Source organism: Bos indicus x Bos taurus, chromosome 1 (genome assembly GCF_003369695.1).
Source record: "Bos indicus x Bos taurus breed Angus x Brahman F1 hybrid chromosome 1, Bos_hybrid_MaternalHap_v2.0, whole genome shotgun sequence".
In the NCBI taxonomy this organism is placed as follows: domain Eukaryota; kingdom Metazoa; phylum Chordata; class Mammalia; order Artiodactyla; family Bovidae; genus Bos; species Bos indicus x Bos taurus.
In genome coordinates, this window is record NC_040076.1 from 112874632 (window position 1) to 112900479 (window position 25848).

Genomic DNA, 25848 nt, shown 5'->3' on the forward strand with positions numbered 1-25848 from the left:
AAGGACACAACTCACCTGATAATAAATACACCCGGTGAATGCATTGATCATTATCTCACTTTGTCTTGGCAGAGCAGCCAATGGGGCTGCCCTTCCTTCCACCAAATTACATGCCATTTGCCAGGCCATTAGAGGGCTTCCCTGATAGCTCAGTTGGTAAAGAATCTGCCTGCAATGCAGGAGACCCCAGTTTAATTCCTGGATCAGGAAGATCCACTGGAGAAGGGACAGGCTACCCACTCCAGTATTCTTGGGCTTCCCTTGTGGCTCAGCTGGTAAAGAATCCGCCTGCAATGTGGGAGACCTGGATTCAATCCCTGAGTTGGGAACATGCCCTGGAGAAGGGAAAAGCTACCCACTCCAGAATTTTGGCCTGGAGAACAGTCCATGGGGTCTCAAAGAGTTGGACACGACTGAGCAACTTTCACTTTCCTACTTTAGTACTTCTGTTGTTTTTCAAGTTTCCTCTGCTGTTTCCTTTTCCCTACACAAGATGAAGCCTGGTGTTCTTCATGGCTGAACCTCAACATTCTTCTTACTCTTCACACTGCTGGGTACTTTTCATCTACTTTTCCAGCTTCAAAAATCATCCCCATACTGATGATCCACAAACCCATGTCTCCAGTTCAAGTCTCTCCACTGAGCTCCTGACTTGGATATTCTATTGGAACCTCACTCAATTCCAACACACCCACAATGGAATCCTCAGCTTCTCCCTATGCTCGTACTATGGAAATAAGAGCATCCATCTAGTTGCCTAAGACAGGGATGATTTTCCTTGGCTCATGTCCATAAATATACCCACCCAAGTCACCTCCACGCCTACCTCCCCAATGTTGTAGGCTTGCTTCTTTGCCTTCTAGTATCATATCAGAATAGGCTCCAGTCATCTGTAACCTAAGCAACTATAAAGGCTTCATCACTGGGGCCCATTCTCACTGTCAACTTCACAGCACACGAATCTGTAGCTTCCACAGCATCCTAGGATAAGGTTCACAATTCCTTAACATGGATCCTCTGTGCTCTCTCTCCTGGACTGGGCTCTAGTCACACGAAGAACATTCTAGTTCAAATTCTACAAATAAGTCTTTGGGTCTTTGCATGTTCCTGAAACACCCTCCCCAGTCCCTGGCTCAAAGCTGCTCTTGCTCCAGGCTTCAGCTTCAACATTTCTATGTTATTCCTCTCATGTCACTCACCATCTTTTATTGTAACTCTTATTTCATGTCTGCCTTCCCCTTTATACAGCACATTCCATGAGGGCAGTAACCACACATGTCTTACTCATCCTCACATTTTCAGGCGCTGGCATTGTCCCTGGCACTGTAGTGGATATGCAATAAATATTTCTTGAATGAGAGAATGAATAAACAGCTATTCAGACACCAAAAGAAAATGAGATCTCTAAAGGCCATTAAGACTGTCTGAAATAGTAAAAATACCAATTTCATTTGAGTGTAGAAAACATAACTTTGTTTTTCAACTACTTAATGAATGGTGCACAAATGGCTGTGAGAATCAACCAGTTTTTAGCATCAAATCCAGACAGGTTCTCTTTGGAGAGATCTGAGTGTTTTACTGTCTGATAAACTACTCAACGGTTACCTTGCTCACTTCCTTTAAGGCTCTTTTGCAGACTTCATATTTCGGAGAATCCTTAGGAGTCTTTTGACAGATAGTCTGCAATGAAATAAAAGAAAAACAAAATCAGCTGATTTATTCTTTTAAGTAAAATAAAACCAATGTCCAGCCATATACTTACTCATAGCAAACTTAACAATGCTGAACACAATACTATGGATTAATATAAAGATGACATTAAAATAGTCTTTAAAAGCATAGGATCCATGTTCATCCAGAGGATGATTTAATAAGAGGATAGACTTCAGAGGTGGGTGAATCTGGTTTCAAATTCTAGATCTGCTCCTTATGAGCTATTTGACCTTGGGTAAGTCACCTTCCCTTATAAGCTACTATAAGCCTAAGTTTTCTCATCTGTAAAATTGGGATAAATCCACCTCTAAAGCCACAAGGCTGTTAAAAAAGTTAAATGATAATGCATGGAAAGTTCTTTATGAATAACCTGCATACATAGGTCTTCAATTAATGACAAAGTTACTTCAATGATCCCTGTTATCATCATCATTATTATTAGAGGTTATTATATTTGCAGATGATATAATGCGAATAAAAAGGTCAAGAAAAAATGGCTGCTGGGTTTTTCTTGATATGCTTATACTGCAATTTTTGTGATGGTAAAATTGAGTTCAAAAAACATCAACTGAAGATATACTGAATTATATATAACTTTTGAAACTATATCTGTTCAAAGCCAACAAAACCATTTCAATTGTTAAAAATGTTAATCTCAATTAACAAGTTTAACTAAATCTCCAAATGAAGTAAAATCGAAGGGATCATGTTTTAAGTACATTTAGATTCTTCCCAGGTGGCCAGATTCTCACACATGGACAACAGATGAGGGCAACTGGCATCTAGCAGAAGCGGAAGATACCAGAAACTAGCAAACCACTGAACCTTACATGCAGAGGAACACCAAGCCTATGAATCTGAAAGTCAGGTGTCAGGAATATTATGTGTGATATGTAAGAAGTACAGACTGGACCACTGGTGGTTTTATATTAATGTACTCAAATTTTTTTCGACTATGACCCCACTGTAAGAAATACTTTTACACTGCAACTAGTACACATGCACACAAAATGAAAGTTTTTTGTGAAATAATATTTAATCACATTATGAACAATGTATATATCATATACTGTGTGTTCTACTCTATATTCATTTTCTAAAAACACTACTCATGTTCCAAAAGTCAACTTCATGACCCACTAATGAGTACAAAAGCAGTTTGAAAAATATTAGTTTTTATTTCTGGGAGCAGGCCACAGTTTCTTTTGTACACTTCAGTTTTATAAATCTTGCACACACTAGGAAGTCATTCTTAAGAATGACTACAGCTTAATCTACAATCTCAAAAGAGTCTCTGACCCCAAAAAGTATCATTTCTTTTTAGACTCTGTGTGATAGACATGATAAATACTGATACAAAAAATCAGAGCTGGATTTGCAAAACTGCAAGTTTCCCAATATTTACAAGAAGAGAAGTCTCTAAATCACACAAGACGGACAAGGATGGGTGTAAAGGTAGCGGACTAGTAGACTGAGGTGGCCCAGGAGAGCAGAAGGTGCTGTGAATTCTGAAAAGACAGCTGAACCTCCTCAACACTGTGCGGCTGGGCCAAGAAAGTGACCATAATCCCACCTTTTTACTAGTTTCTAAATTTCAGTGCTTCTTTGAAATTATTTGGAATTTCAAAATTCCAAAAATTATAATGGAATAGAGAAAATGGAATTTATTTTGTAATCTTAGACAATCATAATTTTTGCTATATTTCTATCCTGTATTTTGACTTATAAAAAGCAAGCACGTCAAAACTGACATTATATTATCATCCAAATTCAAAGCAGAACTGTGCCAAGATATTTTAACTTGATCAAAAAGATACTTTTTGAACTATCATATGATCCAGCAATCCCACTCCTGGGCATATACACGGAAAAAACAAAAACTATAATTCAAAAAGAGACATGCAACCTGATATTCATAGCAGCACTGTTTACAATAGCTAAGACATGGAATCAGCCCAAATGACCATCAACAGACAACTGATTTAAGATGTGGTACGTATATGTAATGGAGTATTGGCCATAAAAAGGATGGAATAATGCCATTTGCAGCAACATGAATAGACCTAGGGATTATCATACGAAGTGAAGTCAGTCTGACAGAGAAAGATAAATACTATATGATATAACATATGTGGAATCCAAAAATCAATACAAACGGATCTAAAGATAAAAGAAAAAACTCATAGACACAGAAAACAAACTTAAAGTTACCAAAGGGGAAAGGAAAGCAGGGGAGGGATAAATTAGGAGTTTGGGATTAACAGATACAAACTACTACACATAAAATAGATAAGGAACAAGGAGTTACTGTATAACAAAGTAAATATCCTATAATAACCTATAATAAAAATAATCTGAAAAAATATATACATATAGTATGTCTGAACCACTTTGCTATACACCTGAAACTAACACAATATCATAAATCAACTATAGTTCAATTTTATTTTTAAAAAAAGGCGCTTGTTGGCATACTAGCTGGATGGGAGTCACGTCAGGGCACCCCATTCTCTTGTGGCTGCCACTGTGGTTTTAGCCCAGCCAGTGTGCGGCCATCCTGGGCCACTGCCTGGCTGTCCTCCCAGCTGTGCTTCCCACCAGTCCGTCTCTGCTCTTCCCGCAGTCACGTCCTGCACTACTCAAAAGCAAATAGCATTTCTTCATGAATGCTCCCTACAATAAGATCAGATGTCTGGATTTTCCTCACTCATTCTGAGCAATGCAAACTAGGGCAGGTTTATGCCTTGTGATGCTGAAGAGACTCCTTCCCGTGTGAAATGGGAGCACTTCAGCAGCTTGGGGCAGCCCAGGTGGCACTAGCGGTAAACAAGCTGTCTCCCAATGCAAGAAGAGATGCGGGTTCAATCCCTGGGTTGGCAAGATCCCCTGGAGGAGGGCATGGCAGCCCACTCCAGTATTCTTGCCTGGAGAATCTCATGAACAGAGGAGCCTGGTGGGCTACAGTCTGTGGCGTTGCAAAGAGTCGAACGTGACTGAAGCAACTGGGCACACACGCAGCAGCTCGGAACATGACCCAACCGAGGAAACTGAGGCCCAAAGAGATGAAGACGTGCCCAAGGTCTCGTGCCTGGTGTTTCAGACGCAAAGGAATTCAGGACTCCTGACTTCAAGAAGTCAATATTCTTCCCATTTCAAAAAATGTTAAGTGAGGGTTGTAATCTAACTTCTTTAGAGTGAACACACAAGCCTAAATTGAAGAGCTTCCCATGTGGGACTTTCTAACCAAACAGCAACTTCTCACGGAATTGGGAACTTTTATAGAAGGGATATAATTTAAGCGGAAGAAGAATAATTTTCTTAATCAGATTTGTTGCAGCAACAATTATCCACAGAGGAAAAAGATACCAGGTCACATCTTACATCCATCAGCAGGGGAAGGCGGGTCACCCTCTGCATGGGAAGAATGAGAAACGAGATCATGGGTAGGTTCCTACAGTCTTCATGGGACTCGATTCGGGACAAAACTTCCTTGAAAGATGGGTTGGTGGCTCTGAGGGGAAAAAAAGAGACAAAACTTCAAAGTATTTCCTCTTTAAGAAGCAAGTCAAAATGTATTATAAAACACTGTGGTAAACTTATAGATTATCAATGATTTTTCAATATATAAACAACATAAACACATAATTTCATAGGTGGACATGGATGGTTTGATTGCCTTTTACAGTCAAGACTGAACATAAGTTTAAGGCAGTAATAAGAATAATAAGATGAAAATATAGGTGCCAGAAATTTTTAGAAGTAGAAAGTAAACAAATGAAGAAACAGTGGTATCATAATGGTGAATATATACATTAAAAATTAGTATACATACTACATCTCATATCTGATCATCTACAAACATTCCACTAAAAAGATGACACATATGCTTTATACCACATCTCTAGCCTGAGATAATAATCCAAGAAAGAAATCTCAGGATTTACTTACTAGGAGGCTTTTGGACTTTTCTAAAGCTTCTGAGACAGAAAACCTTCTGACTATGTCAGCCAGAATATCCTTCCTCTCCCAGGGACATTAGAACAGGGACAACACTGTCACATTTCTACAGAATTTAGCAGAATACACGACATAAAGGATCTCATGTGGCACCATCCATATAACTTTGAAGGGGATTCCAGTAAGAATGTGGAGTCTCAGCAAGGTCCCCAACTTGCCAAATAAAAGACCTAGCATTCGGTGTAGACAGAAGTCCAACCAAGGTCTCTGACTTTCAGTGGGTCCCTGACACAGCATCTCTCATTCTGTCACCTCACTTCACCCTAAGGGTAGCTCTGTGGAGTTACAGTGTGACCCGAGAAGGGGAGGTGGAGGAGGGGTTGGCCCCAGATTCCGTGATCCCCTGGAGAGGGGAGGGGGAGGCCAAGAAGCAGGGTAACGGCAATTGAAACCTTTCTTCAAAAAAATATACTTTGAAACTTAGATGATTTGGTTCAAGGCTGCTAGAAAGAAATCAGGAAATACCCAGAACAGCCAGTTAAAAGAAAGTACTCAGAAATGTTATAATTTCTTTTTCTTAAACTGAGGAGTTAAGTTTCCTGCTAACTTTGAAAAAAAATTTTAGGAAATTAAAAAAGAATCAAATTTTAAGCCAGTTGCATATTTAAATCACTTCTGCCACCTCCAAAGATTCTGAGGAAACCACCCAGTCTAGGATGGACCCCAGGCACTGTTTGTTTGCTGGTTTTCAGATTCCAAAGTTGCAGGTAAAGCTCAAAGTCACAGCCCAAAATGTAAATTTACATTCTGAACACACAACTACTAATTTCCATGTAAAAGCTCAAATGATGATGTCATTGAGCTAATTTAAATAAAACCTTTATTTTTCAAGAGTTACATAAAGTACAACAGTACTTATTCAAGTTTTTTTGTTTTTTTTTTTAATCTTGCAAAACAAAACTTAATTTAGCTCTAATTCCAGGCTTCGGCTTTTACATGTGTCACTTGGATTTTCCAACCATTAAAGAGTAACATTTACATCGCAATTCCCATGGCGGATGAGGGCATCAGGTAACCTCTGGAGACATTCCTGGTTATCAAGGCTGAGGTGAGGCTGTGCTACCAGCAGCTGGTGGACAGGAGCCTGGGGTGCTAGAATGTATAGAACAGTCTAAATGCCCCAGAGTACAGACAAATCCTGCTTTGTGCTAATAACCTCATTTAGGGCTGGCAGCTGTGGGTTTTCCTCCCTGCCTGTACAAGATTTTAAGGAGGATGTGGAGGGGGAATGGGGCGTCATCAGCTCTTCTTGCCCACATGGGGGCTGTTTCTCTAAGTGGCCATGAGGTAATCATCATCATAGGGTCTCTCACATTGTCTAGAGACTGGCCAGCGTGCCACGCTTCGGTTGTAAACACCACAGCTCACAGAAGGATGATAACAGCCAGTCAGCCCCCAAGCTGAGTTTACAGCGATGTCCAACTGTACACGGAGCTCCTTGTGATAAACAAGCCCCGGCCCCAATAAAGCAATACAGACATTGCTGAACCACTGCTGAATGCTTTTCAGACTAGAGATGGCATATTCATCACACCAAAACTCTCAGTAACCTAAATAATACAAAGGGAAAAGGAGTGTGTGGAAATTTAAGGTTTACTTCTTTTTCGTTTCACAATTAGAGCCTTTAAGAACTTAAAAAAAAAAAAAAAAAAAAAAAACCTTCCTTCAGCCCATCCTTGTTCTCCTCACACCTAACCACCTAGAGGTAAAAGATGAGTTATTCCAACTAAATACAGAGTTGTCATTCGAATGGAGGAAGATTAGAATACCAGAGGACACTTTGGCTCCTAGGCACTAGTTCAAGAACTATATCTTGGCCTCAGGCAAACTATTTAATGACCAGATAACAGCTTAGAGAACAACCTTCTCACCATTTAGAATGATGATCACTGATCATCATTACCCGCCCCCACCCCGAGACCCAAGTCTTGCAGGAATTAAAAAAAAAAAGAAACAAAGAAAAAATCAACAAGCTATAATTTCAGAAGAACTTTAAAGAAAATTCTCCACAACTGGGTTTTTCTAATCTAACACCCCTGCCCAAAAGCACTTCTGTTCCCAAAAGACATTTAATTTAAGAGATCAATTAATTTCCATCAACGTGACCCAATTAAAACATGATTAGATCATTAAACCTGCAACATTCAATACTGCTTACAACAATTTTTGCAGTGTCCGCTGTTGGTAGACTTCATTTGTGCAGTATTTCACGTATGGGTCAAATGTGGATGTTGTGTGCTTTTCCACAATGTCACTTATGTCTTCTATGAAGATATTATTCTGATGCCTTGCTTCCAACTCTGTAAAGAATCTAAAAAAAAAAAAAAGAAAAGCATTTACACTGCCTTCCATATGCTTTAATAGACAACAGATTATCCTCATGAAATGTTATTATACAGGGTTTGAAAATACCAGAAGTACACGGTACCAAAAAAATACAAGAAAAAACTATAAAACAGTCTAAATTTAATCTATCATCAGTTCAGTTCAGTTCAGTTCAGTCGCTCAGTCGTGTCCGCATGTGACCCCATGAATTGCAGCACGCCAGGCCTCCCTGTCCATCACCAACTCCCGGAGTCCACCCAAACCCATGTCCATCGAGTCGGTGATGCCATCCAGCCAACTCATCCTCTGTCGTCCCCTTCTCCTCCTGCCCCCAATCCCTCCCAGCATCAGAGTCTTTTCCAATGAGTCAACTCTTTGCATAAGGTGGCCAAAGTATTGGAGTTTCAGCTTTAGCATCAGTCCTTCCAAAGAACACCCAGGACTGATCTCCTTTAGAATGGACTGGTTGGATCTCCTTGCAGTCGAAGGGACTCTCAAGAGTCTTCTCCAGCACCACAGTTCAAAAGCACCAGTTCTTCAGCACTCAGCTTTCTTCACAGTCCAACTTTCACATCCATACCTGACCACTGGAAAAACCATAGCCTTGACTAGATGGACCTTTGTTGGCAAAGTAATGTCTCTGCTTTTCAATATGCTATCTAGGTTGGTCATAACTTTCCTTCCAAGGAGTAAGCATCTTTTAATTTCATGGCTGCAATCACCATCTGCAGTGATTTTGGAGCCCCCAAAATAAAGTCTGACAATGTTTCCACTGTTTCCCCATCTATTTCCCATGAAGTGATGGGACCAGATGCCATGATCTTCATTTTCTGAATGTTGAGCTTTAAGCCAACTTTTTCACTCTCCTCTTTCACTTTCATCAAGAGGCTTTTTAGTTCCTCTTCACTTTCTGCCTTAAGGGTGGTGTCATCTGAATATCTGAGGTTATTGATATTTCTCCTGGCAATCTTGATTCCAGCCTGTGCTTCTTCTAGCCCAGCGTTTCTCATTAACATCTTATTCCTTCATATGAAAGTGAAAGTGTTAGCCACTCAGTCGTTTTGGACTCTTTGTGACCCTATGGACTGTAGTCCACCAGGCTCCTCTGTCTATGGATTTTCCAGGCAAGAACACTGGAGTGGGTTGCCATTTCCTTCACCAACCCAGGGATCTGAGCCACTGGTGAAGCCCATTACTTCATATGGTTAGCTTAAAACACTGATAGTCCAGGACATTTCTGTGCTTTCAGGTATATTTTGGAATGTACAGATTTCACTATTTTTTCAAGAATTCCCTAGATACTTGGGGACGGGGTGCAGCATTAATCCTTACATATATTATTGTATTGAAAAGCATATGAGCAAAATACCTAAATAAGTGCCTAAAAACAAGTCTGAAACAAACCTAATTCTATGGGGCCTTTCTCTCCAAATAAAAATAATCATATCATTTACATCTAATACAATACATGACATTTAAATGACTTTGTAAATGATTTAGATTGCAATTTAGAGTTGCCTTGTGTGTGTGTCTTGTGTGCACTCACACACACCTATATTGTGTCTAGCCCAGTCAAAATTAAATTTCAGATAAACAATGAATAATTTTTAATACAACTATGTGCCAAATACTGCATAGGACATCTTGGGTGTCTTGCATTTCTTCTGTCAACCTTATATTGGATCCAATTTTAACAAAGTATCAAATCAGCTATTTGAAACAGAGTGTTCTTCCTCTGGCCCCCAGACCAGCAGCATTGATACCACTTAAGAGCTTAAGTAAAATGCAGAATTTCACCCCTCACCTCTCCCAGTCTGAACCTGTACTTTATCAAGACTGCCGGATAGTCTGAATCCACGCTAAAAACTGAGAACTTCCCTAGAGCACACTTACTGACCATGTTCAGAGCAGCAGGCAAATCTATCAAAAATAACTATTACCCAGAGACTAAAGGGTTTTCTTAAGAAGGTGAAATCAACAATAATGTCTAATGTTGACTCTAGAATATTAGTACAAGGGAAGGTTAGTTTTGGTATTTAGCACGTCATTGCTCCTTACCAGTTTGTTGGGTGGACTCCATAAAACAAAATTCAAGACAGCCAGTGAATGAGACAACAGAAATTTATACTAGAGTATTAATGGTAAATATGGGCTAACATTTTCTCACATTTATATCTCAGTTCTTTTCAAAGAAAATCCTGGCACTCAGAAACAAAACAATTAAGACATTAAAGATCTTATTTTTATAAGGGTTGGGAAGATCCCCTGGAAGAGGAAATGGCAACTCACACTAGTATTTCTGCCATGAACAGAAGAGCCTGGTGGGCTACAGTCCACGGGGTTGCAAGAGTCAGACACGGCCAAGTGACTGAGCATGAACGCATATTGACACATACATTAAACTCATTTTAATACAAATTGTATTAGCTTGTCATCATTATCTATTCTATTTTTATTTATTTATTTTTTGACTGCACCACACAGCTTGTGGGATTTTAGCTTTCCAATCAGGACTATGCTGAGAAAGTGAAGGGAAACTGCTGAGTCTTACCCACTGTACCACCAAGGAATTACCTTTACTCAATTTTTAAAAGTCTCCAAAGAAGCTTACGAAACAAAGAAATATATTTTAACTTCTTAGAAGAATTAACATTTATATTCTGGGAAAGCACCTACATGTTTATTACCTTTAAAAAGGACTCAGGAAAATAGTCAATATGGCTCCTATCCACATGACCTCATCATCCAAACTCCTTGTTTAAAGAGCAAGAGGAGCAACTAAAAGCACCCTGTGCTAAACTATTCAGCCTTCCTTCCAATGGGATCAGGCTGAATACGCACAGTGTCCCTCAGGATTAGCAGGTCAGAAGAACAGATAGCCGGTCAGAAGAACACATCTATGTTTCAAAACTCAGTCAGTGACTTCATGTCACTTTGTCACGCTGAGTTTATTCATCATTCAAATAAAACATCAAACCCTCTCTAAAAGGTTTCAGAATTTCAAAAATATCCAACTACAAACCCTAAACAAACAAAAACCATGTTATTTCCTATTTAGACTAGTCCTTCACTTCAAGAAATCTGTGATCTATTAAGGCGGTAAGAATGATAAATATAAATGATACACGAAAACAACATGCTTATATATAACTATATGTTGAAACATATATGCATAAGAGTGCTGGTGGCAGTATCTTTTTAAAAAATTATACAAGCTATATATCTTTTATTCTAGTAAAATATATATTACATAAATGTTGTCATTTAAACCATTTTCAATGGCTTTAATTACTGTCACAGTAATTAAACCATCATCAATTATCATCACTATTTCCAACCATCATCATCTATTTCCAAAATACTTTCCTTTCCCCAAACAGAAACGCTGTACCCATAAAGCAACAACTCCCCATTCCCCCCTCTCCTCAGCCCCTGATAACCTCTCATATACTATCTATCTCTGTGACTTTGCCTATTCTAGATATTTCATTGAGTGGAATCACACAACTTCTTCTCTAGCTTATTTCACTTGGTATTGTGTCTCCTAGGTTCATTCATATTGAGGCGTATATCAAAACGTTTTCTTCTTTATGGCTGAATAATATTCCATTGTAGGTACTTACTATAATTTGTTTATAATATTAACAGGTTGTTTCTACCTTTTAGCTACTGTGAATAATGCTTCTGTCAACATACCCATCTGGGTATCTGTGTGAGTGGCAGTTTTCAGTTCTCTGGGATATATATCTACAAGTTGAATTTCAACCTTGCTGACTCTGCTACTAATAGTGTATTCCAAGAAATAATAGTATAATAACAAGAATCAATACAGAAGAAGCTGAGTTAGATGCCAAGGGGAGGTTATTTCATTAAATGAAGGTTGAGCAAGAAATAAAGGATAGAAATGGTACGGACCTAACAGAAGCAGAAGATATTAAGAAAGAAGTGGCAAGAATACACAGAAGAACTGTACAAAAAAAGATCTTAATTTCCCAGATAATCACGATGATGTGATCACTCACCTAGAGCCAGACATCCTGAAGCCAGAGGTCAAGTGGGCTTGAGGAAGCATCACTACGAACAAAGCTAGTAGAGGTGATAGAATTTCAGTTGAGCTATTTCAAGTCCTAAAAGATAATGCTGTGAAAGGGCTGCACTCAGTATGTCAGCAAATTTGGAAAACCTAGCAGTGGAACTGGACTGGAAAAGGTCAGTTTTCATTCCAATCCCAAAGAAAAGCAATGCCAAAGAATGTTCAAACTACCGTACAATCACATTTATCTCATATGCTAGCAAAGTAATGCTCAAAATTCTTCAGGCCAGGCTTCAACAGTACATGAACTGTGCACTTTCAGATGCTCAAGCTGGATTTAGAAAAGGCAGAGGAACCAGACGGAGAAGGCAACGGCACCCCACTCCAGTACTCTTCCCTGGAATATCCCATGAATGGAGGAGCCTGGTAGGCTGCAGTCCATTGGGTCGCTAAGAGTCGGACACGACTGAGCAACTTCACTTTCACTTTTCACTTTCATGCACTGGAGAAGGAAATGGCAACCCACTCCAGTGTTCTTGCCTGGAGAATCCCAGGGACAGGGGAGCCTGGTGGGATGCCGTCTATGGGGTCTCACAGAGTAGGACACGACTGAAGTGACTTAGCAGCAGCAGCAGAGGAACCAGAGATCAAATTGCCAACATCTGTTGGATCATAGAAAAAGCAAGAGAGTTCCAGCAAAAAATCGACTTCTGCTTTACTAACTTCACCAAAGCCTTTGGTTATGTGGATCACAACAAACTAGAAAATTCTTAATGAGATGGGAATACCAGACTACCTTACCTGCCTCCTGAGAAATCTGTATGCAGGTCAAGAAGCAATAGTTAGAGCCAGACATGGAACAATGAACTGGCTGCATATTGGGAAAGAAGTATGTCAAGCCTGTATATTGTCATCCTGCTTATTTAACTTATATGCAGAGTACATCATGAGAAATGCTGGGCTGGATGAAGCACAAGCTGGAATCAAGACTGCTGGGAGAAAGATCAACAACCTCAGATATGCAGATGACATCACTATTATGGGAGAAAGTGAAGAGGAACTGAAGAGCTTCTTGATGAAAGTGAAAGAGGTGAGTGAAAAAGCTGGTTTAAAACTCAACATTCAGAAAACTAAGATCATGGCATCTGGTCCCATCACTTCATGGCAAATAGATGGGGAATCAGTAACAGACTTTATATTTTTGGGCTCCAAAATCACTGCAGATGGTGACTGCAGTCATGAAATTAAAAGCCACTTGCTCCTTGTAAGAAAACCTATGACCAACTTAGACAGCATATTAAAAAGCAGAGACATTACTTTGCTGACAAAGGTCCATCTAGTCAAAGCTATGGTTTTTCCGGTATCATATATGGATGTGAGAATTGGACCATAAAGAAGGCTGAGTGCTGAAGAATTGATGCTTTTGAACTGTGGTGTTGGAGAAGACTCTTGAGAGTCTCTTGGACTGCAAGGAGATCAAATCAGTCAATCCTAAAGGAAATGAGTCCTGCATATTCATTGGAAGGACTGATGGCTGAAGCTGAAGCTCCAATACTTTGGCGACCTGATGCAAAAAACTGACTCATTGGAACTGACTCTGATGCTGGGAAAGACTGAAGGCAGGAAAAGAAGGGAATGGCAGAGGATGAGTCTTGCTCAGACTCATGTCCATCACCGACTCGATGGACACGAGTCTGAGCAAGCTCCAGGAGTTGGTTATCGACAGGGAAGCCTGGCATGGTGTGGCAAAGGGTCAGACACAACTAAGTGACTGAACTTAACTGAGTAAGAAATGGTTCTTTACCTCCTGATGCTCAGAGGTGAGTGGCCCATGGGAGGCAGGGAGCCAATCACTTGCAATATGAGACCTATGACAGGGTCATACAGTGACGACAGTGTAGGGCAGGGCACCTGGAGGCCCGAGGTGAGGAAAGGCGTGAGGGGCCATCAGTGATGAGGACGGTAATGCAGGAGGCCAGGGGACAGAGCAGCTGTAGCAGCACACGATGTGGGCAAAGACATGAATCTCCTTCAGAAAGAATGTGGGGTTAGCAAGGCGAGACGTCAACCACAGGAGGAGCAGGAGCAGAGAATGGGAGTGGCAAAGCAAGTGGGCCTGGGCTAGACTGCACAAGTCTGACTGTCTACTGAGGAGCTTGAACTTAATCTATGGACAAAGAGAACCTGCTGGAGTTGTTGAAGCCAATAAACCATCCCGTTGGAGAGATACAACTGACACAGAAGTGGGGAAGCCCATTTGCAGGCCAGTGAGACGCTAACCTAGGCAAGTAACAATAAAGCCTGCATGGGAAATCAAAAGGAGAGGACACATTAGGGTAACAGTTTGGAGGGAAAGTTAATACAATGGAGAAACTCATTAGATAGAAGAGTCAAGGAAGACACTGCGGTTTCTACTCAAAGTTTCCAGCTGGGCAATAAGTTGGGTCATTAAGCCACCCATGAAGACAGGAACTTAGAAGGAAGAGGGAGAGGAGAGAAAAACACAGTTTAATTTTCCCTGAAAATATACATCTGTGAGAATTCAGAGCCACAGGAATTCTAGGTAGTATGTAACCAGGACTAGTTCATTTTTAGCTGGTTTTCATATAAATGCAAACTATTTGTAATTTCTTTTAGCTCCAAGTGTCCTTTAAGAAAATGTTCAAAGAAAATTGAAAAAATAAGAAACCATTCATAAGATCATTATCATGTAAATCTAAGAAATATCTCAGAGGCAAAGCTCTCTTCCAATTTCTTGTCTTCAGCTAACTGTTAGTCGGAAAGAATGCAACTATATGACCAAAAACAACAGTAACTTGGCTTTTCCCAATGAAAAGGGAAATTCATCTATCACTCTTGAAAGTTTGCCAAAGTACAAGATTAAAAACAAAGCACTAATGAACTATCTGTTTACGCTACTTATTTTGATACAATAGAAACGAAGCCGCCCATCTTTTATTTTGACATAAGCATAATTCAGACATAATTCAAAGCCTTCTATGTTCAATTCTCTATTGGTTATTTTGGGCAAATTTGCATATTTCACTAAAAGAGCTGAGCTACCAACAGGCCAAGAAAGTATTACTAAAGAATGAGGTATTATTTCAATAACCGAGACTGCTGGAGATCCAAATGAAACCTGAAGCAAAAATAAAAGCATTCTGATTCCCTGGGTGAAATCTGAATGGAGTCTGTGAAGCAATCTGGCTTACTTGAAGAACAACTTTTTAATGGAAATCTATTTCAGCCCAATGAATTTTTTTTTCCTGGCACAATACCTTCATTATTTCTTCTTTGTAGCAGTACCAAGATGATCATGTTTTACAACCGATCATGTTACACAGCCTTTCATTTTTTTTTTTCCAACCAAAATTTTAATGTCATCACTAACATCTAGACTTTGAGAAACCTCTGATGGACCAGGAAAGGCCTCTTGGAAGCACTGCCTCTTAACCAGACGCCCCGGTTAACCCTGTCTGACTCTTGACTAACCATCGCCAGCATCCGGTAGCTCCGAATTCTCACAGATGTGTCTTTTCAGCATCTGTTTCACCTCTCTAAAGGGAAATTAAACTGACTGCTTCTTGCTTCTTCTCCCTCTACCTAATCACATCCATACTTCACAGGAGGGCTGCAAATGATTGCAGCCCCTCCAGGAGAGCTCCTTGGCTGAGCAGAGAAAAGGTCGGGGCCACCAAGAAACACCAGGCCAGCCTCCCAGGAGGTGGGGACTTCAAGATGAGAATCACATGGTCATGTCTGAGGAACTGCTCGAGGCCTGTAGCCTCTCCTCTAATATTTCCTATAACTACAGGGACTGCATATTCTTTAGGCCTTTCGTGGTTGCTTTATCAAATGATGGTTTTAATTGTAGCACGACATTTTCAGGGAAAAAGCAAAGTCAACAGGGAAGTAGCCGCTTCTGACACACTCAGTACATATACTTCTGTGAGCATCATTTTCTCCCTTCTGTAGTAGGTGGAAAAGACCTACCATATGAGGATAAACGTTGCCAGACCACAACTAACAGCCTCTTCAAATTCAACTGGTAATGTCAGTGGCATGTCAGGGATGACTAATCCTGAGAGATCTTTGGAGACAGTATATCCACTCATCTACAGAGGAGAGTAAAATTTATTTAATACAGACAACAAATCTGGCTTCAACTGTCAGCCAACAAAATCTCCTCCCATGTGTTTAGCACAGGATGACATGCTTTGACGGATGTCAAGTAGCCAACAATGGATAACCATGAACACCACTCACTGTGCCAAGTCCAGCGCTTCCCACACACTGCCTCATCTAACTTAACCCTCAAGTTGACTTTATGACTGCCAATGAACCCATTTTACAGATAAGAAAACCAAGGCTAAGAGAACTTAAGTCAAAACTCTAAACACGCTTCCATTTGAACGCAGAGCCTGAGTCCAGAGCCTGCTTGAACTACTTCACCTACTGCCTCTGCTCACAAGTACCCACTGCTCTGTTACTACTGGCCAGTCCTCAATCTGAATATCCAGCAAGAAGGCTTACAGCTGGATCTTAGAGAGGAAATACATTACTTTCCAAGAATGACTACCGAATTATCTCAACAAATGATTTACACACATCTACAGAGTAAAGACTTTCACAGTGGATTTATGCCGTGGCAAGAGGTGCGAGAGAGCAGAGGAGCTGACCGTCTCCCCAGATGCTGCCTCCAGGAGGGTGGCAGCCAGTGATGTGTTCTGGCCCTGGTCCACGGAGTGAGAGCCGATATTGGTTAGGGGTGGCTGGTGAAACCCTCTGGGAGTCATTCCTTGACACCCCTCCCCATTCCCTGTTACCTTCCCCTTTGCCCCACTCATCCTTCAAGTCTCAGATTCACTTTCACCCCCTCCAGGAAGCTTTCCCTGACCCTTCTGAGTCGGGTTAGGTCCCCTTATTTTATGTCTTAATAAACCTCTATGCTTTTCTTTTGGTGTGTCTACTATGACTGTAATTAATTATATAATGATTTCGTTTACCTTTATCTCTCTTAGCAAGGGGGCTAGAGGACAGAAGTCATGTCTGTTTTGTTCAACACTCTATGCTTGGGGCCTGGCCATAGGACTTGAAGTATAAAAGACAATTAAATAACTGATGGATGAATAAATCTAATTTGTGTTTTAAACAGTAAATATGAAGATGGAATCCATTCAAGGAATTTTGTTCTAATGCTATTTATACGACACCTACAAAGAAGTCAGTCTCTACCTTGATCTGTGCTGTGTTGTGCTTAGTTGCTCAGCTGTGTCCGACTCTTTGTGACCTCGTGCACTATAGCCCACCAAGCTCCTCTGTCCATTGGGATTCTCCAGGCAAGAACACAGGAATGGGCTGCCATGCCCTCCTCCAGAGGATCCTCCCAACCCAGGGATCAAACCCAGGTCTGCCACATTGCAGGCAGATTCTTTACCCTCTGAGCCACCAGGGAAGCCCCTACCTTGCTTTATTCACTCGTAAATATATATTAATATTTACTGACCACAAACTGAGTTCCCAGAGTTATTCCAGGCACAGTGAAGGTTTCAATGAAGACACAAACTCCCAGCACAAACTTTTACAATCCTGTCAAGTATGGTCAGCGCTTCCCAGGTGGCTCAGTGGTAAGGAACTCACCTGCCAATACAGGAGACGAGGGTTTGCTCCCCAGGTCAGGAAGATACCCTGGAGAAGGAAAAGGCAACCTACTCTAGTACTCTTGCCTGGGAAATTCCATGGACAGAGGAGCCTGGTGGGCTAGAGTCTGTAGCTCACCAGGCTCCTCTGTCCATGGGGTTCTCCAGGAAACCCATGAAGTGGGTTGCCATGCCCTCCTCCAGGGGATATTCCTGACCTAGGAACTGAACCTGCGTCTCTTAGGCTACAGTCCATGGGGCTGCAAGAAAGACAGGATTTAGAGACTCAACAAGTAGGATCACTAAGATGAGACGCAGTTTAGCCCAAGTTTCTTCAGTGCCAGCTGCCCTTACTGAAAACCTTGCCAGACTGGCTCCAGCTTCACCAATTTAGGGAGGATTCCAGGTGACTAAGAAGCTCAGCAGTGAGTGCTCGGGCTGAGGAAGCAGAGAGCAGGGCTCTGGTTATGATCAGCGCAGCCTTGTGCCTTTCTGAGAATGGCATCCTTTCAAGGTACTTTCCCTTCATTAATATGCATGTGCCTAGCAAACTCAAATCATTCCTGGATACCTTCCTCCCTTGGATGAGCTGACAATCTAAGTGGCTATTGTATAGCACTGGAGAGGATGTTACGCCAGAGGCATGTAACATACCAGGAAGGTTTCACATGTCTAAATTGCTATTATATAATAAAAAATATCTTCACTAAACAAAGAAATATTCCAGATAAGTAGCAGCAAACTATGTGCTCCTGGAAATACTTTCCTAACAGATCAACAAGAGAACATTCTGTACTCCACCAAAATGAATTTCTACTCTGCTGAGGATAAGTGAAATTTGAGGCTTATTTGTTTGCATCTTTTGGGGGTTTTGGGGTCTTTTATTTTTTCGGTTTTTTGGTGGTGGTCACGTTGACATTAAAGCAATTTCTTTTAATACAATAGACTGTGGAGAGCAAACTCATGGCAAGAATACCACCACTAACCCACAGCAGATATCATTAACAGATTATGGTGCTCTGCCCATATGCAGAAGCTGTACTCAAGGGAGCCATTATCAGTCAATTAAAATCAATGATGAACATGATGAAGCTCACCTATAAATCCTTTACTGGACTCACTGATGAGAAATCTGTTAATTCAACAGAAATAGAGGGCTGTTGCTGCTCAGTAAGAATACCCTACATCCTGATCTGGTAATGGTCTCACAGGGTTTCCTCCCCAGCAGACTATACATCTTTTCCCATTCCATTTTAGTGTTTTGTGAAACTTTCTCTCTGGATTAATAATAAAGGGACAAGGGCTGAATCAGAAGTGTTTTGGGAATGTGAGAGAAAAAAAAAAATTCTCAACAAAGATGTCCATAACTTCCATCCTGAGAGCGACTGTTTAATCCTGAAAATCTCTAGGATGGATTTTGTTAAAAGATTCTTAACATCTTATCAAAACCTTTTAAATCAACCTGGACCTAGGACAGAGGTGACGGAGGTGAAAGAGATAAACAAAGGGTTTTTTTCTTATCCTTAATACCACACAACACAGAGCCTGCTAGGTTTAAATCCAGCTCCCCGCAGATGCCTTCAGTCCAGGGCATCCAGCAAATCTCAAAGATGAAAGGCGGAGCTGGGGGCTGGGGGAGGGACGGTAGGGAGCGAACACAACACCAAGTGCTCCCGACACTTCCCTGCATCACTTAAGGTTCCTGCTTGCTTAGTTCTTTCTCTCACTGATCACAGACAAGCTAGAGGGAGAAGAAACAGGACCAAAAAATTGTAAAAAAATACTATTTTTAAATTTCTTGAAATTTTAATACCATTAGAACAAGTTTTTACTTAAAAATGAGAATTTAAAGTATTTCTCATATGAATCTGCTTCACAGAAGCTGGAGGAAAGAGGTCTCGTTCCCATGGTAACCTTCTGCATACTCGATTCTTTTCTTTCAGCACTACTCATGAATTCACTCACATTTTAACTTCACTCAGAATGAAGATAACGCTCTAATGAATGACAGGAAGCATTTGCCAGAACTCTTCTCAAAAGACCCTGAGAAGAAGCTTTGTGTAGGCATAGGCCTGGGACGCTTGGGCTATGATGGACAGTTTTGCAGTTTTTAATTATGGTTTTTAAAAATCTGAACACAACTATACATTTCTATCTGAAAGAAAAATCATACACCCTCCCTACAATTTTATATATAACTGTGAAGACGGAATATGCCTGGCTCATCACTGGATTTCCAGGACCTAACAAAGAATGAGGACTCCATCGCTCTGCTGTGCCCCTGAAACTGTCACAACACTGTTAATCAACTATACTTCAATATAAAATAAAAAGTTTTTAAGAAAAAGAAACCTTTAATTTATTATACAATTAGTTCAGATGTGGAGGTGAGAATGTGGAGGTGAAATTCGCCTACTGTTTTCAATCTGCTGACCTAACCAGAAACACTGTTAGCTTATCTTGAAATTTATTTTGATTACAAAATTGAAGGTTACTAATATACAATAAACTTCAAGTGTGTTCAGTTCAGTTCAGTTGCTCAATCGTGTCCGACTCTTTGTGACCCCACGAATTGCCGCACGCCAGGCCTCCCTGCCCATCACCAACTCCCGGAGTTCACCCAAACTCAAGTGTGTTACACACTGTAAATAAAGGGAAAAAAATCATGATTGTTTATTTTCCATGGCTGACCTGATCGCAAACTTTTATTTAGTGTTGTTCTTGAACATTGTTTCCTCGTGATGAATAAAGATTTGGGGCTAATTTAAAGAAAAAAAAAAAAAGAATGAAGACTTGATAACTGAATTGATTGAATCAACACTAGGTTCCTATTATTCCTCCTTGCTCCACTGTTAAAGTGCTGACTTCCAAGGAGAGGAGCAGTGGGTGATAATATGAAACAAGTATCTCCCAGGAACATGAGTTAATAACTTCAGACATGAGTTAAATTATCAGGGTCCTCACAGGGGGGTGGGCAGGGCCGAATGGCCCTAACGGCTGGCAAGCAAGGCAGGTGTGTGTGTGTGCTCCTGACACAGCATGCAAGACACAGGGCATGTAACTCAAGAACAGTTTTGCTAATCCACTGCCTGGCCAAAATTCTTTGAAAACTCCAAACCTAGAAAAAATTTATGACTTTCGGAGGGACTGTTTCCTTTTATTAGATGACAGTTACATAACCAATTCCATGACCCTTTCCCCTTGGCCGCCTGGAAGGGTGTTTTTGTATTTAACCCTCACTCGAGCTAGCAGCTCTAGCAGGAGAGCTGGCTGGGCACACTGGCTACCCCTGTCCTCGCCCTGTTCCCCATTTCCCACTCAAACAGATGGACTGTGTACATGGCATCCACTGTGGGTAGTCTTGAGCCTTTGGTGGATGCAGTTGGAGGATAAAATATCAATTATGAACAAATAAGCCAGGAAAATGTGGATGCTTGGGTGTGCTTGGAAATAGCACCAAGAATAAATTTATAGAACGTTTGAACAATATCAAGTAAAACAATAACATCTTTTCATGCTGAAGCCCCCTTTCCTATTGTGAACTCATCATTCTTGAATAAAATCAACACAGAGAAGGACATGTTTGCCTTCAGACACTCTATCCAGATGCTTTTTAGGTAAGGCCCTCGGTATTTCAAGTGAGAATTTAACCCACAAGGAAGAGTAACATTTCCAATAAGCCCAAAAGCTTTGCATCTTCACTTTTCTTTATTAAATATGCCCCCAAAAGTTGTCTTCCTAAAAGGAGGCAATGTTTTCTATAGTTCCCATCAGTTTCAGCAGAAAGAAAAAGGAACCAGGACACAGAACTTTGAAAAACTCTAGCAGCTGGTTTCCTAAGCCATAATATCCTAAGAAAAAGGATGCCTGTCTGAACGAGGGAGACAGAATTCCATGTCTTGGCTGACATTTTTCAAACCTGCTCCAGTTTATCGGCAGCTGGCTCCAGTCAGGCCCTTTCTCATACAACCCTCTCATTCACCTTTCATCATGGATTTTTTAAATACTTTCTTTTTAGATGGCTATTAGCACTGGCCAGCAAAGTAGCCAAAGAATATGATCTACAGGGTAAACAAGTTCTTAACCTGGTCTTAAGTGGATTTGCGATGATGATAAATTTGTTCCTGCATTTATTAAAATGGAAGGAAACGAGTACAGAAGACTGGTCAACCATTAGCCCTGCAACATGCAGAAATCAGCTCAAGACCAGTGGCAACACAGGGAAGCCAGAAACCACAAGGAAGAGGGGAACAGATGCTACGGCCCAATGGCAGGGGAGCATGAAGACATGAAAAGAGAAAATGTGCAGATATTAAACCTCCTCAATACCAAAGACCAGACTTTTCACTTTCTTCTTTTTCTCAGTCTTTATACTTTTCTCCAACATTAGCTGTATGTGATCTCTTATCTCATGAGTATTAGATAACAGTATCTATAAATCAACACACTTCCAGCTGAAGTCTGTTTTGCGCTGTACCTACTATATAGCAAGCCTATCATGTACCATTCCATCACACCTCCGGAAGATGGATGCAGGGTACTGGTTACAAGTGCAGGCTCTTACAAGACCCAGATGGCCTGGGTTCAAATCCCGACCTGTCTTCTGCTAGCCTTGTAGCCTGAGGCTACTTAATGTCTCCATGACCTATTTCCTCATTCGAAAAGTGGGAATAATAATAGTATGACCTCATGTGGTTCTCACGATGACTTAATGAATTAAAACAAGTGGCCAGAATGTGGTCTGGCATGAGGTATGTGCTCGTTAACACTAATTATTACTCAAGTGCAATAAAATTCCTTTCCCTCCCATGTGAATTTACACAATTCACATGTCTTTTAAATGAAGCCGCTAAGCTTTCTCGATTTTCCAATCCACTCTGTTCAAGGACACCAAGTCTAGCTCCTATATTTCCATCAATTAAGTCCAGGTGGGTAGGTGTAATATCATCTTGCCATACACCAAATCTGCTCAGAGTCATAGGCATACACTTCTTCATCAGCTTACTAGAAATTGTAATAGGTACTTATCAGTGACAAAATTAGAGGAGGATTAGCTCAGTTCTTCATTGGGCTTAAGAACCACTGGCTTTGAATCAAAATAGTTTAAAGTTAAATTTCTAATTATTTGAGAATTTTATATCTCATTAAATTTAAAAATGTCTTCTCACCATAAGTTTGTTTTGGGGGTCTAGGAGTCTGTTTCTGCTTTGCAGATAAATTCCTTTGCATTATTTCATTATTTTTTTAGTTTAGAGAACTCACGGTTACCAAAGGGAAAGGGGAGGGGGAGGAATAAATTAGGAGTATGGTATTAACAGATACACACCACTGTTCAGAAAATAAACAGTAGGATTTACTGTATAGCACAGGAAACTTTAAGGGCTTCCCAGCTGGCACAGTGGTAAAGAATCTTCCTGCCAATGCAGGAGACATGGGTTCCCCTGGAGGAGTAATGGCAACCTACTCTAGGATTCTTGCATAGAAAATTCCGTGGACAGAGGAGTCATGGGGTCATAAAGAGTTGAATGCAACTGAGTGACTGAGGACACACACACAGGAAGCTGTATTTGATATTTTGTAATAACCTATAATGGAAAAGAATGTGAAACCATACCCCTGGAAAAAGTCTGCTCACAGTTCTAGAGTTCAATATCCATCTCATCGATCTCATATCCTACCCCAGTCCTTTCTCTTTCCCTTCATTATCACAGACATCACTTCCATATGAAGAGGTCAGATTCATTCCAACCCTGTGCAACATGACTTTTGCCCATTTCATCCCATAGACATCACTCCCTCAAAAGTCTCTAGAGTTTGACACTATCATTAGGTACTGCTTGCTTTTTAACCTAAACAGATAATTGTAAACGATGTAAAAGAACACCATTTTTACTGAAACCATGATAAATAATTATAAAATCTGCATGTTCTTTAATTTACATTTTAATGACAATATATTAAAATTTTGTAATTTTTAAAGTAATATTTATTCTTATTTATTTATTTGACAGTGCCAGGTCATAGTTGCAGCATGTGGGATCTAGTTCCCTGACCAGTGATCGAACTTGGGCACCCTGCATTGGGAGCATGGAGTCTGAGCCACTAAACCACCAGGGAAGTCCAATTTCATGCATTTTGAATCTAATGCCACTTTACTTTTTTATTGTTTAGATTAGGACTATCCAATAGAAATATAATGTGAGTCACATATGTGAGCTACATAAGTAATTTAAAATGTCCTAGTAATAATATTTTAAAAGTTAAAAAAAAATAGGGGTAAAACTAACTCTAATAATATATTTACCAGTATCTTAAAAACATTATCATATCAAAATATAATCAATATAAAAGTTATGAATTAAATATTTTACCTTTACATATTAAGTCCTGGAATCAGTGTATATTTTACACTTATAGCCCATTTCAATTTCGACAAACCATATTTCAAGTGCTCAGAAGCCACACAGGTCTAGTGGCTACCACATAGGAAATGTATCTTTAGATCACTGGAGTCAACAGAAATTATAAAATATATGAAAAGCTTTATTATAACAACTAAGTTCATGATTTTGCTGACATGAAGGCAAAGAAATCAAATTTTGTGACATAAATGTATAATAATAAAAAGAAAAAAGAACCATTGGCTTTGTATAATGAAAAACCTAACACAGAAAGATTCACAGAAACAGAGAAATTACTGGAACTTGAAATTTTATACCTGTTGCCAGGGCCTAGATTGGGGGAAACTCAGACCGCCATATCAAATAGCTTCAATTCCTTCCTTAAGGAATAGAGAACCACTGAAGTTTCTTCTGTTTTAGGAGAGAAATCTAGAGGTAGCAGGGTGAAGGACAGGATACGGGGCTGAAGATTAAACTGAGGTACTAACAAGAAGGCAAGGAAGCCAATCACAGTCTACACACATGATCCACTTAAGACTAGAGGAGACTGGCAGTTCCTCAAAACGTTAAATGAAGGGTTACCATATGACCCAGCAATCCCACTCTTAGGTATACACCGGGAGAGAAATGAAATGAGAAATGAAATGAAATAAAAGAAATGAAAACATATGGTCACACAAAAACCTGTACACAAATGTTCACAGAAGCATAAGATATAATACCAAAAAGGGAAAACAGCTCATGTCCATTAACTAATGAATGGACACATAAAAAGTGGTATATGCCTACAACGGAATATTACTCAGCAATAAAAATAAAGACTTGCATATATTGCGACATGTATGAACCTTGAAAATATTATGCCAGGTGAAAAAAGCTAGTCATAAAAGATCATATATTATATGATTCTATTAATATGAAATGTCCAGAACAGCTAAATCCAAGAAACACAAAGTAGACAGGTGGTTGCCGAGAGCTGGAGAAGTCTGGGGGGAAATAGGGGTGAGTGCTAATGGATGTTGACTCTCTGTTTGAGGTGATGAAAATGTAAAGTTGATTGTGGTGATGTCTGCTCAACCTGTGAATATGCTGCTGCTGCTGCTGTTGCTGCTAAGTTGCTTCAGTCGTGTCGGACTCTCTGCAACCCCACAGACGGCAGCCCACCAGGCTCCCCCGTCCCTGGGATTCTCCAGGCAAGAACATTGGAGTGGGTTACCATTTCCTTCTCCAATGCATGAAAGTCAAAAGTGAAAGTGAAATACTAAAAATCACCAAATTACACAACTTAAATGCATTATTTGTATGGTATGTGAATCATTCTCTAATAAATCTCTTTTAATAAAAAGGGCAGCCACTGGGAAATGTACAGAAGGGGTAAGAGCTGATATGCACGCATTCTGTTCATGGATAGAGTCCTCTTTTTCTACTTTCCCAGAGAGTGAATTCTGTGTGTGTTTCACCTCTCTTCAAGAGACTCTTAGGAAAAGTCGCAAGATTTAAACAATAAATGAGAGCTGCCCTGGTTCAGGCTGGGTCAGGAGGCCCAGAGTCCAGTTGTTTGGACCAACACCCAACTCAGCCGACCCTAAAACGCCTTCAGGGAATTCCGGGCCCCTGGGAATGCAATCTGAAACCACTTGGTGGATCCAAAGGGCTGAGAGATGTGGGAATGTGAAGCATCTTTGTAGGGTCAGCAAGAGGGAATCCAGCCAGACTCTGC

The 25848-nt window shown here is 40.4% G+C and overlaps 1 protein-coding gene across 2 annotated transcripts in view; it reads right to left on the minus strand.

Moving 5' to 3' along the window:
• Positions 1-25848, minus strand: part of ARHGEF26 (Rho guanine nucleotide exchange factor 26) — a 162628-nt gene that overhangs the window by 57120 nt on the left and 79660 nt on the right. For both annotated transcript variants that reach the window (XM_027543198.1, XM_027543192.1), the window contains 3 exons: positions 7889-8041; positions 5095-5224; positions 1606-1680 (listed from right to left, as the gene is read on the minus strand). In XM_027543198.1, coding sequence (XP_027398999.1) covers positions 1606-1680; positions 5095-5224; positions 7889-8041 — 358 coding nt within the window. The remainder of the gene's footprint in view (positions 1-1605; positions 1681-5094; positions 5225-7888; positions 8042-25848) is intronic.